Below are 17,142 nucleotides of genomic sequence, written 5' to 3'. Positions count from 1 at the left end.
TAAACTATTTGTGGGCCCTTTTATCACATGGGCTGTTTTGAATTAGATTATATGATTCATTATATAATTAATATAAATTAATGGAGTTATGCCCGTTAGAAGTAATGTGCTTAGCCGTTAGTATATGACTGATGACTGATGTTGAAGTTAGTCAACAGCACCTTAATTGTCTTATTACTTATTGAACTTCCTTCTTTCTTCATTTACCCAGAATTCCCTTCCCCTTCTTTTCTGTCGAATAGCCTTTTTCTTTCTCTCGATCGAATAGGCCGCTATACTATATCGGCCTGCAAAATTTTCAGTTTCTTACCGAATCCTTCAACAACTAAATTGTCCTTCAATTTGATTTCGACCCAGAAAATCCTCCACACGCACGTGAATTTTTGGCCTGCCCCAAAAATTAGGTCAGTAAAATTCCTTTTCCCCAAAATCTACGGCCCTGCAAAATCTTCGATTTTCTGTCAATTCCTCGAGCAATTAACTGTACTTCCTTTCGATTGTCTCTAAAAAAGTCGCCCAATTGACGTCAATTCTTCTTTTGCCCCAAAAACAGTTCACTGATATCTCTTTTTCCCCAAAATCAGCTCATTTTAGGGATGCCTGTTCTACCGACGTATGCTATGATGCAGCTTTCAAAATTTACTATTCCCAGTCCTATATATACTTTTGTTCCTCAGTTTTGCCGGTCTTCAGCAGACGACCGAAGAAAATCTAGGTATTTTCTATTCTGTGTCTTTTTATTTCAACCTGCAATTTTTTAGTTTGATGAATGTTCTTACCTTCTGTTCATTTATTGCCTTCCGTTAATTAAAGACTGCCATGTCTTTTATTTTATGCATAAAAGAATAATTATGATGCTAATTTTTCGATTAGCTTACGTTTACTTTTTCCTCTGTTTTTATATTAATTTCAAATGCTGCCGGACTTTTGCAAACATTCAGGCGAGCAAAGAAAATATAGGTATGTTTCTGTTTTCTCACCTTCTGATTTGAACTGCAATTTTTTCCCATTGTTGTTGCCTCTGTTTATTGCTTTCTTTTAATTATTATAAGAAATGCGATGTGTTTGATGTTATGCTATGATGGTTTACTTTTGCCTCTGTTTTTAATTTCAAATGTTGCATGATGCTGTTAGCTGTTTATCTATTCAATAATTACATCATTTAGTATCATTGTACTTCGGGTTATTAAGGATGTCATTTTATATATATTAGTTAGTTTTAGCTATTCTAGGATGCTTTGATTCTGTCATTTTGTGTACCTTTGGTTTAGTATCTTGCTTTATTTATAGTAAAATTAGATTTTGATCTTCTGTGTTTCAAAATGAAGAAAAAAAGAAAATTTAGTTCAGGTTTTAGATTGATAGATGAGATGTTTGATGATTCCCTTGATTTAGCAATGTTGGAAAGAAACAAAAGGAGAAACTTAAATATGCTGACTGAGCATATGAAGTTTACTCTTGATTCTTCTGTTTCTCAACCATATTCTCCTATTGTAATCAACTGTGAGAATGACATCCGTGAAAAGCACTCTGTTGAAACATGTGCTTCACAAAATCACATCGATAGGAATGTAATTCTGCCAAATCACTGCAGAGGTAAAAATGTTTACTTTCCTCCAAAAAATACTGGAGAAGTTCATTATACCTCTGATTCTACTGACAAGCATTGTTTGCCTACAATGAATTCATCTTTAATCAACCTCTGTGGTGTTGAACCTGCTACTTTGTCACAAGTGAACTGCAATGAGGAACCATTTGTTATAGAAAATCAGTTTCAGAGTGAACAAGTTGCAAACGTTAAAGAAAAAATTAGCTATTCTGAAATATCAAATCTAGATATGGAACTAGCTAATTATATTCCTCCCCTTTCTGTGAATAGCCATATACCTATAATAGGTAGTACATCTGTTATATCTTATGATAAGAGCCCTCTTGACTATTCTGAAATATATCATGATAAGAGCCCTCTTGACTATTCTGAAATATATCATGAAGGGGTGATAAATAAGAAAGAATATAGGAGGCAGGCCTACTTTAGATGGAAACAGAAAAAATTGAGAGGAAAATCTAGATCAATTGGTCCTTATGATAAGAGCCCTCTTGAATATTCTGAAATATATCATGGAGAGGTAATAAATAAGAAAGAATATAGGAGACTGGCCTACTTTAGATGGAAAAACAAAAGATTGAGAGCAAAATCTAAATCTATTGCTTCTACAAATATAATTGAAAATCGAACAAGCATCACGATTGTGAATGAGTGTTCCTCAGCTGTTGATGTTCAGTGTACTTCTCGATCTCGTTCGAAACATCGCAGATCATCTCTGAAAAAAACTCAGCCAGGTCTATAGTTAATATTTTTAAGTTTTCTAATATCTGTTTTTAAACTAGCATTAAAATCAATTGAATGATTTGACTACTAAGTGCTCTAAAATAATTATATTTTAGGAAGAGGATACAAAACAGGAAGAGCTTTGTTGGATATAATTCCTGACAAAGCTGATATCCTACCACGCCAACTAGATTGTCCTCATTGTGGAGCGAAGAAGTTTTTTTCTGAGACAGCGTATTTTTGTTGCCAAGATGGTGAAGTTATTTTAGCTCAAAATAAAATTCCAGATATCTTTAAAGAGCTATTGACTTCATCTTCACAAGAGGCACAATCTTTTAGAGCTCTTATTAGAACGTATAATAATCATTTTGGATTCACTTCCTTCGGTGTTAAAGCTGATCTGACTCTCTCAAAAAGGAATAAAGGAATTTACACTTTTAGAATTCAAGGACAAATATATCATTTTCTGAATGATTTCAATTCAAGCAATGATCATAGTAATAATTTACAGTTATATTTCAATGATTTTGAAACTGAAGTAAGCAATCGATTAGCAGCTTGTCCTAGACTATCTGAAAGTGTGATTAGAAAAATTATGCAAGTTCTTGAGTCTAATCCATATGCAAAATTTTTTAGAAATTTGAGAGAGGTACCTAATTTAGATAACTACTACATTGTGTTAAAAACTCTGCCCGGTGTTGATCAAAGAGTTTATAATAGACCGACAACTTCACAAGTTGCTGGTTTGTGGGTTGAGGGGCAAGAAAATGGAGAAACTGGCAGGCGTGATATTAGAGTTCATACCCATAGTGGTGCTTCAAAAAATATACAGTACTATTATGGATGTTATGATCCACTCCAATATCCAATACTTTTTCCTTTTGGTGATCTTGGCTGGCACCAAGGAATACCAAAGAAAGGAGCAAAAGTATATGGAAGAAAGAGGAAAAAAAAACAACCTGTAGCAGATTTGATTTCCCCTGCAAATGCTGCTACAGCAGAACAATTAATCCAAAATGAAGAACATGGTTAGTATAATAACTATATACCATGATCTTTCATTTTACCTATTTAATATTTATGATTACACATTTAATAATGTACTATTATTTTTTCCACAGCAATGGAAAACATACATGAAGATCCAAATTTTGTGTCCCTTCGAGAATACTATTGTTATAAACTTCAGATTAGAGACAATGATGAATCTTGGCTATTACATTTTGCTCGCCTCCTACAACAATATATTGTTGATCAATATGTGAAGCTTGAGACACAAAGACTTGACTTCTATAGATTACAACAAGAGGAAATTAGGAGAGAGTTCTTGAAAGGCATAATAGATGCTTTAGGATCAGGTGAGAGTCAAGCATCTAATGTTGGCCAACGTATCATATTACCGCCATCATTTATTGGAGGGCCGAGAAATATGAGACGTAAATACATGGATGCAATGACATTAGTACAGAAGTATGGTAAACCGGATATATTTCTGACCATGACTTGCAATCCTAATTGGCCAGAAATAAAAGAACACTTAATAGACAAAGAAGAGGCACAAAACAGACCAGATTTGCTTGCTAGAGTATTTCATGCTAAGTTAGAACAGCTTAAAGATGAACTTTTGAAAAAATGCATCTTCGGTGAAGTGGCAGCTTACACTTATGTCATTGAATACCAAAAACGTGGACTGCCACATGCACATTTCTTGCTAATTTTAAAGTCAAAATTCAAGATGTATACCCCTGAAGAATATGATAAAATTGTCTGTGCTGAGATACCAAATAAAGAGAAAAATGAACATCTATATAATTTGGTCATTAAACATATGCTTCATGGACCATGTGGTTCACTTGATCCAACAAATGTATGCATGAGAAAAAATGGAACTTGCAAGAATAATTTTCCTAAAAATTTCTGTGAGGAAACTATCCAAACTCTTAATGCATATCCTGAATATCGAAGAAGAGATGATGGAGTTCAAATTAAGATTAAATCAGCTCTTTTAGATAACAGATGGGTTGTACCATACAATCCATATCTTTTGGCTAAATTTGATTGCCATCTTAATGTTGAAATATGCTCTACAATTAAAGCAGTCAAATACATTTACAAGTATATCTATAAAGGTCATGATAGAACTAGCTTCTCTGTAGTGAATAATAAATCTGATTCAGAAATTGATGAAATTAAACAATATGTATCAGCTAGGTGGGTTTCTCCACCTGAGGCAGCATGGAGAATTTTTAGATTCTGTATGAGTGAAATAAAGCCACCTATTATTCATTTACAATTACATTTGGAGAATTATCAGCCAATGAGTTTCAAAAAAACAGCTAATCTTCAAAATGTTGTCGATAACTATCATTTGAAAAAAACAATGCTCACTGAATTTTTTTACATGAATAGGACAGATAAAGCAGCTCAGGATCTAAATTGTACTTATGTAGAGTTTCCTGATCATTTTGTCTGGTTACCTAAGCAAAAATACTGGAAATTGAGAGAAAGAGGTGAATCAATAGGTCGAATAATGACTGCTCATCCTTCCGAAGGAGAACGATACTACTTGAGATTACTCTTATCAAAGGTTCGATGTCCAATTTCATTTGATGACCTAAGAACCTTTAATGGAGTTCAAGTAGAAACGTTCCAAGAAGCAGCATTAATTCGAGGCTTGTTACAAAATGATAACAGCCAAGAAATTTGTTTACAAGAAGCCTCACTTTTTCATATGCCCTATGAAATGAGGAGACTCTTTGCAACACTTTTGGTTTATTCTTGCCCTAATGACCCAAAGGCATTGTGGCAAAATTTTGAATCTTCTATGTCAGAAGATTTTGCCAAATGTTCAGCAATGACATCTACACAAGTGAAAAGAAATGTCTTGCAACAAATTGATGGATTTTTGCAATCGATGGGAAAAAGTATACATTCATATAATTTGATTCCCATTGGATTCTCTTATGAAAATATAGACAATGAAACTCGAGAATTAAGAGCAGAAAGAAACATTGTCATTTCAGAAATTGACTTAAATTCAATTGAGCTACTCAATGAAAAACAGAAAAAAGCATTCGTAGTCATATCTGAGAGAATTTACTCAGATAGATCTGGTGTTTTTTTCATTGACGGTCCAGGTGGTACTGGAAAAACATTTCTCTATAGAGCTTTGTTAGCTGATGTTAGATCTAAAGGCTATCTTGCTCTTGCTACAGCTACATCAGGAATTGCAGCTTCCATTTTACCAGGTGGAAGGACTGCACATTCCAGATTTAAAATTCCAATAGATATCTTTGATGGTGCAACATGTCGGGTCAGTAAACAAACTTCTTTAGCTGCAATGATCAAAGAAGCAAAACTCATAATCTGGGATGAAGCACCAATGGCTAAAAAAGCAGCAATTGAAGCTTTAGATGATCTCTTAAGAGATTTAATGAATTCAGAAGAAATATTTGGGGGAAAGGTAGTTGTACTTGGTGGAGATTTTAGACAAACGTTGCCAGTTGTTAGAAAAGGAACAAAAGCTGAAATGATAAATGCATGTTTGATAAATTCTCCATTATGGCACAAATTAGAGAAATTGCAATTAATAGAGAACATGAGAGCAAAATTAGATCCTTCATTCACGCAGTTTCTTTTAAGAATTGGAGATGGGACACAAGAAACAAATGAGAATGACATAGTAAAACTTCCATCTTCAATTATAGTTAACTATAATAATGAGACTGATGCAATTGAAAAGCTAATCAATATTGTGTATCCTGAATTTAAAGATCCTTCAAACAAACTGTATTGCTCACAAAATAGAGCAATTCTAACTACAAAGAATAACTTTGTAGATGAAATAAATGATCAATTGATCAAAAAATTTCCAGGAGATTTGACTGAGTACCTAAGCTATGATGAAACACTGAATGAAAATCATCAATCTGAATATATTGATCTTTTGAATACTCTTACGCCAAGCAATTTACCTCCACATAGGTTACTCTTAAAATCCAATGCCCCAATAATTCTTTTAAGAAATCTTGATCCTGCTGAAGGATTATGCAATGGAACTAGACTCATAATAAAGAGTTTGAGCAAGAATGTTATTTGTGCTAAAATTGCAGTGGGTGATTTTTGTGGCAAAGAAGTTTTTATACATAGAATTTCCTTGCAGCCACCAAGTGATGAACAATATCCAGTTCCATATAAGAGAACACAATTTCCAATTCGTTTGTGCTTTGCAATGACAATAAATAAAGCACAAGGCCAAACTTTAGATTTTGTTGGTATTTATTTGAAAGAACCTGTGTTTTCACATGGCCAATTATATGTTGCACTTTCAAGAGCCAAAACAGCTTCGGCTGTAAAAGTACTTATTAGGCCAGCTTATTTTGATGAATCATGCACTGATCATACTAAAAATATAGTATATAAAGAAGTTCTTGAAGCTTCCCAGATTACATTATCAGGTTTTAATATTCATGGCTTTTTTTCCAACTTTATTATTTTGTTTAATTCACTATCTAATTTCTCTACAAATACAGCCCATCATGCCTAGACATATATCTTCGGTACTAAACATTCAGAAAGGAGCAGAAAAGTGGACTGTTCTAGCACAAGTTGTTCACAAAGGCCACAGTCAATTAACTCGTGAAGTTCCACCTAGGCGAATTATGCGGTTTCTGCTCACAGATGCTGAGGTCAGCAATTCTTTCCTATCTCTCTGGTCATTAATTAAATTCATAGATGAGAACATTTTAGATTCTGTATACGAACATTTTATGATTTGCTTCTTCATTACCACATGGTTGAAAACTTGCTGAAGCTGAGAATAAGGATGATTAGCACCACTTTTGACATAGTAATCAGTGAATTTAGACCTCTGATATCTTACTTATATCAACCTGCTCCTGAAGGGAATCTTGCTGTTCATTAAGTTTTTCTATCCAGCTAGCAAGTAGGCTTTGTTGGTCTAGAAGAAAAAGAAGAATGTTCTCAATCTGTGACATCAAAAAAAAAAGAGTGAATGAGAACTCAATTTTCAAACTTATACCAAAAAATTTTACCTTATACCGAAGTTATTCTTGCATTACAAACCTTTGTTATGAGCATATCACAAACATATACATATGCAATTCCAGTTTACCCTGTCATATTATTGCTTATTACATCTCACAAAAAACACACACACTAAACAGATAATGGAATTGTAAAAGCTTAAGGGGAGAAAAAATTGCATATTTCTGCTGGTCATCAAGACACGCTGTACCAGACAGCATGTGGGAGTATAATATGTTAATTCTCTAAATTTGCACAGGACTAATGAACTGGAACAATTGATATACTTATGGCAGTTAACCTTTTCATCTATACAAACCATAGTTTCATCTACTGATATCAAAACTATAGTTTCATTACAAGTGAATACTTGCCTAACTATTAAAGTATGCATTCCTATAATTTTAATTTCTGTGTCATAAATATAGTGTTAGCCATCAACATTATAGTTATAGCTATAACTCATAATATATATATAACTAACTTTTCCTAATCCTAATCAGGGAACAAAAGTTTCTGTTGTGACTTATGAACAACACATCAAGACCTTCAGCAAATTTCTGCAGCCTTATCAAAGATATTATGTTTCTAATGCAATTGTGGTTCCTGCTGACCCAACATACAGAGTTGGGACTTATGAATGCTCCTGGATTTTGAACTACAAGACTTTGATTGAAAATTATGCTGAACCTGTGCCACCTATGCTGCCTTGCATATTTGAGCTGACAAACTTCTCTGATCTGCACAAATATGCTGATTCAGATAACCTTTGCAGTAATTTTTGTTACATTATTTTTTAATTTACTTGACAGTCATTTGACATTTTATTGATTTCTTACATTCATATCAACACTTTTGTTTCAGATATTAGAGGCTTTGTCATTCACGCATTCCCAATAAAACAGCCAGATCCGGCTTCTATTTCTAGAGACATTATAATAGTGAATGAAGAGTAATCAAACCTGAATACTACCATTTTATTAACTCATTTTAGATTAATGGCAGTAGTTATAATTTATTTGTTATACCTGACAGGAAGAAACTGATGCTTATGACTCTCTGGAATGAATTTGAACATGATGAAGGGAGCAAAATAGCAGACATGATTAGCACTGCCCCTCTAATCATAGCTCTCCGTGTTAAAGTTACCACATTCAATAGTAAATTTTTCATTATGCATTATGATTTCTTTATTGTGTGTCTTTTAAGTACTTGATGTTATAATTACTAAACCATTTCATCATTTTTACAGCTTTGTCATTCACTACAAGGTATTCATCTGGAATTCTGATTAGTCCTCCACTTCCAGATGACCTATCTTTGAGGCAATGGTAAGTATAATTTTCTTTTTAGTTTTTTCCATAAATTATCAACTTATTTTACTGATAAATTTTGTATTTGTGCTCTAAACATAATCATTCAGGTTCAGCTTGAACAAGGAAGAAATCAGGAATTTGCTTGATGCTAAAACATACAATGATGCAAACTGTTTACTTCCTCCTCCAAATGAAGAAGATATCAAAGCAATCAGCAATTTTCAGGCATCATTTCCAGTTGTAAGTACCATATTGTTATTCTACAATTTTGGTTAAATATAACTATTTTCTGTCTAATTCACATTCAAATACCATTCATGGTTGCCTGCCTCAGCAAAAGGCAGCTTGGGTGCAAGGAACTGTCAAACTTGCATATGGATTCAGCAAATATTGGACTACAGCTTGTGCGAATTGTCACAAAATTGTGAATGCTGACATTGACTGGATCATCCACTGTCCTTCATGCAAACAGCAAAGTGAAGTTGAACTCAGGTTAGATCATTAACTTATGCTTCTAAATTAAATATTATTCGCATTTGTTACCATATATTAATCTTAATTCCTCCACTCAATTAAAGGGCTCGCATTCCAATTATTATAACTGATGCTTCGAGCTCAATACATTGCATTATATCTGGAGAAGATGCTGAAAAATTGATTGAGTTCACTCCATTGCAGCTTAAACAAGCACAAGAAGATGTAAGTATGAATTTTCTGTCTTATATTCAGGCATAAATACAGATATACATAGAAAGGAATTCGCTGAACCTAACTAAAAAAATTTTCTGGTGCAGGGCTTTCAAATAGATACTGAACTTAATGATGCCTTGAAAAAGTACACAGTGGTCTGTTTTCTGAAATCCTATGAGACTCCTTTCCAAGGTCAACTGCAGAAAAAAAATACTGTCATCAAGGCTTATACTGCAGCTGAACTATCAGACCGTCCCATTCCTCTGGAACTTCCAGAAAACACTCAAGTTTCTTCTGCACTTGGCAGTTCATCAGCAAGGCATGCAGAAACATCATCAAAGGATCAATTGTTCACACCAAGCACAAAGTTGCTACTTGAAGAAATTGCTGGAGCCAGTTCTTACAAAGACAGCCAGACATCTGCAACCAGTGGAGCAAAAAGAAGCCTTGAATTTCCAGAAGATTTACCAGCAGACACAGATCCTAAACAACCAACAAAGGCTCCTGAAGAGTTTGCCAAAGAACCTGCAAAACCGTATGGTCCACCTGCAAATATCAAAGACAGTCCAGCCAAGAAACCTAAAGCAAAGGAAGACTGATATGCCTGATTTCTGCACTTTTGTTATATCTTTTGTTCATTGCCTTGATGACTATCTTGATTGCTTAGACAATGCCTTTTGAATTATATTATGATCCATTATTCTTTTGACTTAGAAAGTAATGGATCCTAATATATCTATGAATGGTTTAACCATCAATGTTGTAACTCAATAGGCAATGAAGCCTATTTAAACCCCCTAATATGTAACTGTGGGTTGAACTGAAGTGTGTGTTTTGCTAAGACATGAATGTTTGAGTTTATGTAATCTATGGTTGTGATTTGCATATTCATTATTTACCTCTTCATTTTTCAGTTGGTCATATCATATATATACATATATGGTCCTGATTGCCCAGGTGTGATTAAGTTGTTTGATCATATCAGTGGGTAGGCCGTGCAATGCACGGCCAGAATCATGCTAGTCGAAGCCACGAAAATAGTCAGCTCAACCAGTCGACAAGAAAAAAAATTCTTATCCTCGATGAAGACTCTTTCTTCTACCAGTAGTATCATATCATCTACCTATTCCTCCCTTCCTCTGTCATCGCCCAGCTACCCACCTTCTCAATGCTGCCGCCGTCGCCGCGCCTCTTCATCAATACATTCCTTGCCGTTCACCGGAAGGACCGTACAGCTCTTCCATTCCCGGAGAAGAAGCAGCACTGCTAAAAATGAAGTTCAGCATCAGTCAGCTGAAGACGGACATGGTCAAAATACCGACGAACCGCTGCCGGAAGATATCAAGTTATTAACTGCGGTTCGAAGCATTTACAACGACATTATGATTTTGGAAACTGCAGAGTCGAGGCTTTTGCTTCTCGACTCCAGCCACAAGATTCACAGCATTTTCGGCAAGGGCGGAAGTAAATGGACTGGTTCGTATTGGGACGAGTTCGCCAGCTTGCCGCGGATTATTCCTGCCGGTCCGATTGCGATTTTTGGCTTGGGAGGCGGAACAGCAGCTGATTTAATGCTTCATTTGTGGCCGTCGTTGCAGATCGAAGGGTGGGAGATCGACGAAATCTTAGTTCATAAATCCAGAGAATACCTAGGGCTCTCTGAGCTCGAGAACCGTGCGGAAGCCGGAGGAGGAGGATTAAGAGTTCGCATCGGCGATGCGCTCTCGGCGAATGCCAGTGTTGCCGGAGGATACGCCGGAATCATCGTGGATTTGTTTGCGGACGGAAAGGTTTTAAGGGGGTTGGAGGAGGTGAAAACTTGGGCGGAAATTGGAGAGAAGCTGATGCCAAAGGGTAGAATAATGGTGAATTGTGGGGGAGTTTCTTCTGATGCACGTGAAGAATTATTGGAAGGGAATTTGGAACTGGGTTGGGAACAAAATAATGCAATTAGAGCAATGAGGAAAGCATTTCCTGGTGCCGGGGAGCTGAACTGGAAGTTAATGCCAAAAGAAAAAGGTGCAAACTTTCTTGCATTGACAAGGGCTTTGCCTGATTTGGCTGCTTGGTCTTCTGCTCTCCCTGATGAATTGAGCTCCAGTGTTTATCAATGGAGGATTTGCTCGGGCTCTTGAATTGGAATAGAAAATTGTGTGTTGTATAAGGAATACACACTGCACTAGTACACAATAACATTACAGTTACTCGAAATTTGGGCAAATTCTTGGATTGAAAAATCAACGGTCAACCAATTCCTTAGATATAAAGATCAAATTTTGAGCGAGTGCCAATTTGTTTGATTTTCCATTTTTAGGACAAAGCAAGACTCCACCACCACTGGGTGCCTGACTTCCTTCAAACTCACCATCACTCACTACCTTATAATGTAGACCCATAACCATTGGGGAAGATGCTCGTGCATAAACCCAGCAAGGCGACAGGAGGCCAAGAACTTGGGCCTGCAAAAGTTTACGAACGCTACTTACAATGAGCATGGAGTTGACCATAGAATCAAGCCCAGTAAGAAATAGCACTTTAATTAGTTGCTACAGCTATCTTTAAAAAAAAAGAAAAATCTGGTGTCTCTGTTTTAATATACTAAGCTATTACAGTGTGATATCAAGATTAGGTAAGTTCAGCCGTCTGCTATCACCAAAACTTTGAAACTGGATTTTCTATCTAAACTATATAGTATTAAACAAATACAAGTTTTGAGACGTTTTTTGCAATCTGCCCAGAAAAAGGCGGACAACACAACAATGTACAGAACCAGCACCACCAAGCTTGCTATCCTACCATGAATGTCTCCAACCGGAGAGGCTGGAATTTTGAAGTATTGTGTTTCTTATGCACATATTTCTACCAATTAAGGTTGCCCCGTTGTTATAGAGTTTTGAAGTATTAATAAAGTATGTTATTCGCCTTTAAATTTGCATTTGGTAGCACGATTCTTGGTCAAATTTTTACAGAAAGGCTTTATTATGTGACAAACAGAAAATTTTAATTCAAGCTCCAAAAAAAAAAATAATAATCCTACATGTAGTATGAAAAGCACTTTGGCAACAGCTTCGGCAAGCTTTTCGTCCGTCTCCCCGTGGCTTTTTTTGTACTTTTCCATGTCATGTAAATCATTGATGGAGCTTGTGGTACAATCTTTAAAGCAGCGGATGTTAGCTTGGGTTACTGATTTACCCTTTTCCAAGCTTTTGAAGGTTTTGGTCTGTCCAAGGTGGTTGGCGTTTTAGTAATTTTGTTGTCCATGTGAATCATTTTGTTGAGCCATATGGTACAACTCTTGATGGGAGATTCTCAGTTTGATTTTCCGATTTAACCTTTTGCAGCTATTTGGAAGTGTAATGGCCCACACAGTTATTGGTAGCCGTTGGGCCTGTTGATTTTTTTGGTCAAAGGTCAACCTCTTTATATATTGGGCCTCAAGATGTTTAGTCAGAGTTCACATTTTTGGTTGCCTTGGAATTACATTACTCCCTCCGTCCCATTTTGATAGTCCTGATTTTTTTTTCACACAGTTTAAGAAAAAGTAATTAATTTTATTGGAACAATCAATTTAGATAATTATTTTTTTAAAATACCCTCAAATGAATTAGAGTACAACTTTATGGGAATTTGAATTGATGGTAAAAAAATAATCAACTCTCATTAAATGGGGTAGGTTTATAGTAATAACAACTTACATTGAATAAGGGTATTTTAGAAAAATTAAAATACAACTACATTCTTCAATTGGAAAGTGGACTATAATTTGGGACAGACGAAAAAGGAAAACATGACTATCAAAGTGGGACGGAGGGAGTATTAACCTTTTTGCGTGTGGTAGTGGACCAAAAGTCTGGTATTTCGAAGACCAAAAGTTTGGGTGGAGAGGATCGTGGTCGTACTGATTTTCCAATAGGCCTGGTGCATAGGTGAATGCTATGTGCATAGTTTAAAGACATAAGGCCAATGTCAAATCCCACGATTAGATCATATAATTTCACTTATGAGAGAAGGTTTCTCGACACAATAAAGCACTTAATTAGAATGAACATATACCCTTGGATGTTTATAGCTGCATATCGAGTAATATCAGGGTTCAGGAATACATGTACCTAAGTTTGATCAGTTTGTGAAGACTAAGTACCACAAAAAGTTTGGTATTTTAAACACTTAGAAAGTGAGAATAAAAAATCTCGATATTTGTTTCTTATGATTAAATTAGGTTAACCCTATTCTAGAAAATTAGGGTTGGCTTTTTCTTTTTGAAATTAGGCTAACCCTATCATTCTAGAATTTTTCTAGTTGTACAACCCTAAACTGGAAACTTGGAATTTATTTTTAGAAATTTGGCTTTGAAACTATTTTTATTAAATATAAATAGAGGATATTTCCTTATTTATGTGTAATATCTAAAGTAAATGGACATGACTTAAATGATATTACATGAAAATAAGTCCTGAATGCTGAGAAGCTACATGTGGCCTAAATATATAATTCCAAACATAAAGTACTAAAACTGCAAATACCCAAAAATTGCCACGTCTACCTCGACAAACATGTGTCATACCCCTGACACGTGTCCAAACCATGTGTTAGTACCACTTGACATGTCGCACATCACGTGACATGTATTGTGCTATGAGTTAGCTTGACATTAATTTTAAGAAGGGAGAACTGCACCAATCGTCCCTCGCATATCATAAATGTGAAAATTTAGTTCCTCAAAGCAAAAATAATCAGTTTTAATCCCTAATAAACAAAAAAGATCACTTTTAGTCCCTTTTCACTTTTTCGAACAAATTTTGGCCGGAACTCACTGGGTCCACATGCAATGCCCAATTTTTAATGGATAAAAGTGGCAAATCATGAGTCAAACTCCCTTCTCCCCTTCCTCTCAAACCATTATTGATTTCCTTCTCTCAACTCTTTAGAAGGCCAAAGAAGAACCAGCAGTGGAGATTGGAGAAGCAAGAGAAAAGTTTGTGATAGAAATTCAGCAAAATCAGAAGTAAAAATGAGTTGGGCTTTCTTTAATTTATGTATTTGGTTTGTAATTGATTAATTTATTGAATGATTTTGTTCATTTTTTTGGTGTTTTTGCGTTCATTTTAGGCATTGTTATCATGACTGTTGAGGAGAAATCACAGGCAACTCAGGTGTTGGCTAAAGTGGCTGTTACAAAGGAAGAGGTTTTAAAGGAAGAAAAGGAGATGGAGAAAGTGCAGCAAGTGAAGGATGTGACTGATGGTGATGAATGCAAAGAAGGAAAGATGGTTGAGAAGAGTTCTTCTTATAGGGAATAAACTAATTTCCATTCTGATCTCAAAGAGTTTGAGAAGAAGGCTTTGAATGATTTTGAAGTCGAAGCTGGAAAAAGCCATTCTGGGAAACAAGCTCTTTAAGAAAGAAGTGGCTAAAGAGGCTCTAAAGGAGTCATCGAAAAAGGAAGGTGAAGAGAAGAAAGAAGAAACAAATGAGGCTGCAAAAAAAGGTGAAGAAAAAGTTAAAGAGAATAAAAATGGAAAGAAGGAAAATGAAGGTGATGAAGAGAAGAAAACTGAAGAAAATGCTGAAGAAAAGAGTGATGATAATGGTGAGGAGGGTGAAAAGGCTGACGTAGATGTTGAAATTGACAAGGATATCTCCATTTGGGGAGTGTCTCTTTTGGCTAGTAAAGGGCATGAGGGAACTGATGTGGTTCTCTTGAAATTTTTGAGGGTTAAGGAATTCAAAGTCAATGAGGCATTTGAGATGCTGAAGAATACACTTCAATGGAGAAAAGAGTTGAACAATGATTCAGTTTTGGATGAAGATTTAGGGGATGATCTTGCATCTGTTGCATACATGAATGGGATTGATTGCAAAGGCCCATCTATTACAACATTTTTGGAGTTTTGGATGATGAGGAGCTTTACAAGAAGATATTTGGGACTAAGGATCAGTTCTTGAGATGGAGAGTCCAGCTTATGGAGAAGGGGATTCAAAAGCTTGATTTCAAGCCTGGCGGTGTCAATTCCTTGTTTCAGATCAATGATCTCAAGAACTCAATCGATCCATCCAAAAAGGCAGTTCGTGTTGCTACAAAACAAGCTTTTGCTCTTCTCCAAGACAACTGTCCTGAATTTGAAGCCAAAAGTATGCTTCTTAGTTTTTGTGTTTTTTTTATGAATGTTTAACTAAAGTTTTGCACAGTCGGTCCCTCGCATAATTGATCAACAGTGGTTTGTCACTTTTACCCTTTAGGAATTGGGCATTGCATATGGACCCAATGAGTTTCGGCCAAAATTGGTTCGAAAAAGTGAAAAGGGACTAAAGGTGATCATTTTTTGTTTGTTAGGGATCAAAACTGATCATTTTTGTTATAAGAGACTAAATTTTCACATATGTGATATATGAGAGACGATTGGTGCAGCTCTCTTTCTTAAGGAATACAAATGGATGACATTACCAACGTAGTATCCAAGGTTCGAAGTTAGAAGATGCAAAATACAAAAACATTTTATGAATCTAAAATGTCTATCTATCTCTACCTTGTATATATGAAGAAAACCAAGTTACTATAACATCCCATCATTTTGGCCCGCGTATTGCCTTAACTTTTGACAAATGAAACCTTTTTTTTTGCTAAAATTTTCCTTCCCTTTTTCATTCAATTGGCCATAAAGTTTAAAATATCTTTACATTATCAAAAAATGCACTCCATCTCTTTTTCTTCTTCTCACTATCATCCCTCATTTTTTTATTTTTTATTTCTTCAAACTAATCTAGCTAAAAATGTTGCCATGTTCTTTTTATTTTTTTATTTTTTTCTAGTGATTAGTTGTTTAGCAATGAGAGGTCTTTATTTTTTCTTTGAGACCAGTTTACATTTTCTTTTCTTTCTTTTCTTCTTCATCTCTCATATTTGCTCTATTATTCTATCTTAATGTTATAGTCAACTGATATTCGTGTGCTAAATTTGAAAGATGATATTGTTATTTGATATTTCTTTATGGATAAAAGGTGAAATATTAAAATATATAAAAAGATCTTAGCATTAATTTTATGCCAGTGATCCTCTTCTATGAAAAATAAAACAAAAATTCATTCCTTTCTTTTCTCTTCTCAAGATTTGATTTCTCACTTCGCATTTTTTTTTCTTTTTTGTTTTATTTTGTAATTATCTACAAATTTCGTGTATTTTTGTTAGGAGAAAAGATATCATGTGATGCTTCCACTGAGATAATTCTAACTTGGCATTCTTTTATCTCTGTTTTCCTCCATTTCTTTCTTGTTTTCTCCCTTTTTGCAATGACTTTATGGTCTATTAAATTCAATTGAAGGATCAAGTAAGATTTTGTATATATTCAATTTCTATTTGTTTTTTAATTACTTAAGTGCTGTAATGTCACTCTTATTGTCGATAACCATCTTACTTTTATTTTGCTAAGCATTTGATATTGTAGTTGACGTAGGAAGTTTATGTAGTATAATAATATGTTGAGGATTTGAAATTTATCATTCCCTTAGGAGGTTTCAAGACTTGATGGTCTTAGGTGTGAAAAGGCATAAAATTTGTTAAAAGAAAATTCTTTGCATGATAATTGCCTTGAAGAATTCCTTACTCAAACATAAAGTTGTATATTGACATGTCCTATATGGCCTTGCATAATAATTGTAGCAACTAGTTTGGGGAAAGACTTGTTTATCCATATATTGTAATCTTCCAGGTTGAGAATTTTGCATAATATAAAACTCTCTAGTTATTAAGATAAGTTTCTC

General features: G+C 34.9%; 3 protein-coding genes and 1 pseudogene across 5 annotated transcripts; all 4 read left to right on the top strand.

The window, feature by feature from the left end:
* The first annotated feature begins 133 nt into the window (after positions 1 to 133).
* On the top strand, positions 134 to 10,275 carry LOC113743409 (replication protein A 70 kDa DNA-binding subunit B-like). Of its 3 annotated transcripts, XM_072084166.1 has the most exons (12): positions 134 to 404; positions 585 to 715; positions 942 to 960; positions 6,865 to 7,020; positions 7,882 to 8,152; positions 8,243 to 8,330; positions 8,414 to 8,538; positions 8,631 to 8,709; positions 8,802 to 8,934; positions 9,029 to 9,186; positions 9,273 to 9,393; positions 9,489 to 10,275. In XM_072084166.1, the coding sequence occupies exons 4-12, from the start codon at positions 6,871 to 6,873 to the stop codon at positions 9,981 to 9,983; spliced, it is 1,620 nt and encodes a 539-aa protein (XP_071940267.1). In that variant the 5' UTR covers positions 134 to 404; positions 585 to 715; positions 942 to 960; positions 6,865 to 6,870; the 3' UTR covers positions 9,984 to 10,275. The 3 variants fall into 3 exon arrangements, with proteins under 3 accessions (XP_071940267.1, XP_071940266.1, XP_071940268.1); XM_072084165.1 differs by having other exon boundaries at positions 134 to 715; XM_072084167.1 differs by lacking the exons at positions 134 to 404; positions 585 to 715 and having other exon boundaries at positions 807 to 960.
* LOC140038758 (uncharacterized) lies at positions 1,371 to 6,505 on the top strand. The gene is made up of 4 exons (XM_072084023.1): positions 1,371 to 2,343; positions 2,449 to 3,360; positions 3,454 to 6,447; positions 6,495 to 6,505. Exons 1-4 carry the CDS (start codon positions 1,371 to 1,373, stop codon positions 6,503 to 6,505), a joined length of 4,890 nt encoding a protein of 1,629 aa, XP_071940124.1.
* A 139-nt stretch (positions 10,276 to 10,414) lies between the features above and the next one.
* Positions 10,415 to 11,668, top strand: LOC113737112 (uncharacterized). Its single transcript, XM_027264368.2, has one exon. The coding sequence runs from the start codon at positions 10,467 to 10,469 to the stop codon at positions 11,517 to 11,519; it is 1,053 nt and encodes a 350-aa protein (XP_027120169.1). The 5' UTR covers positions 10,415 to 10,466; the 3' UTR covers positions 11,520 to 11,668.
* A 2,430-nt stretch (positions 11,669 to 14,098) lies between these two features.
* On the top strand, positions 14,099 to 15,792 carry LOC113737875 (patellin-4-like; annotated as a pseudogene).
* Positions 15,793 to 17,142: the final 1,350 nt, after the last annotated feature.

Source organism: Coffea arabica, chromosome 3e, assembly GCF_036785885.1.
Source record: "Coffea arabica cultivar ET-39 chromosome 3e, Coffea Arabica ET-39 HiFi, whole genome shotgun sequence".
Lineage (NCBI taxonomy): Eukaryota > Viridiplantae > Streptophyta > Magnoliopsida > Gentianales > Rubiaceae > Coffea > Coffea arabica.
The sequence above is the reverse complement of the archived record's forward strand: the minus strand, read 5'-3'. Positions and strand labels throughout refer to the sequence as shown.

Coding starts and splice junctions, on each gene's coding strand:
- LOC113737112 (XM_027264368.2), top strand. CDS start 10,467: ATGAAGACTCTTTCTTCTACCAGTAGTATCATATCATCTACCTATTCC.
- LOC113743409 (XM_072084166.1), top strand. CDS start 6,871: ATGCCTAGACATATATCTTCGGTACTAAACATTCAGAAAGGAGCAGAA. Junction 8,153..8,242: donor TGATTCAGATAACCTTTGCA/GTAATTTTTGTT, acceptor CTTTTGTTTCAG/ATATTAGAGGCTTTGTCATT. Junction 9,394..9,488: donor TTAAACAAGCACAAGAAGAT/GTAAGTATGAAT, acceptor TTTCTGGTGCAG/GGCTTTCAAATAGATACTGA.
- LOC140038758 (XM_072084023.1), top strand. CDS start 1,371: ATGTTTGATGATTCCCTTGATTTAGCAATGTTGGAAAGAAACAAAAGG. Junction 2,344..2,448: donor TCTGAAAAAAACTCAGCCAG/GTCTATAGTTAA, acceptor ATTATATTTTAG/GAAGAGGATACAAAACAGGA. Junction 3,361..3,453: donor AATCCAAAATGAAGAACATG/GTTAGTATAATA, acceptor TTTTTTCCACAG/CAATGGAAAACATACATGAA.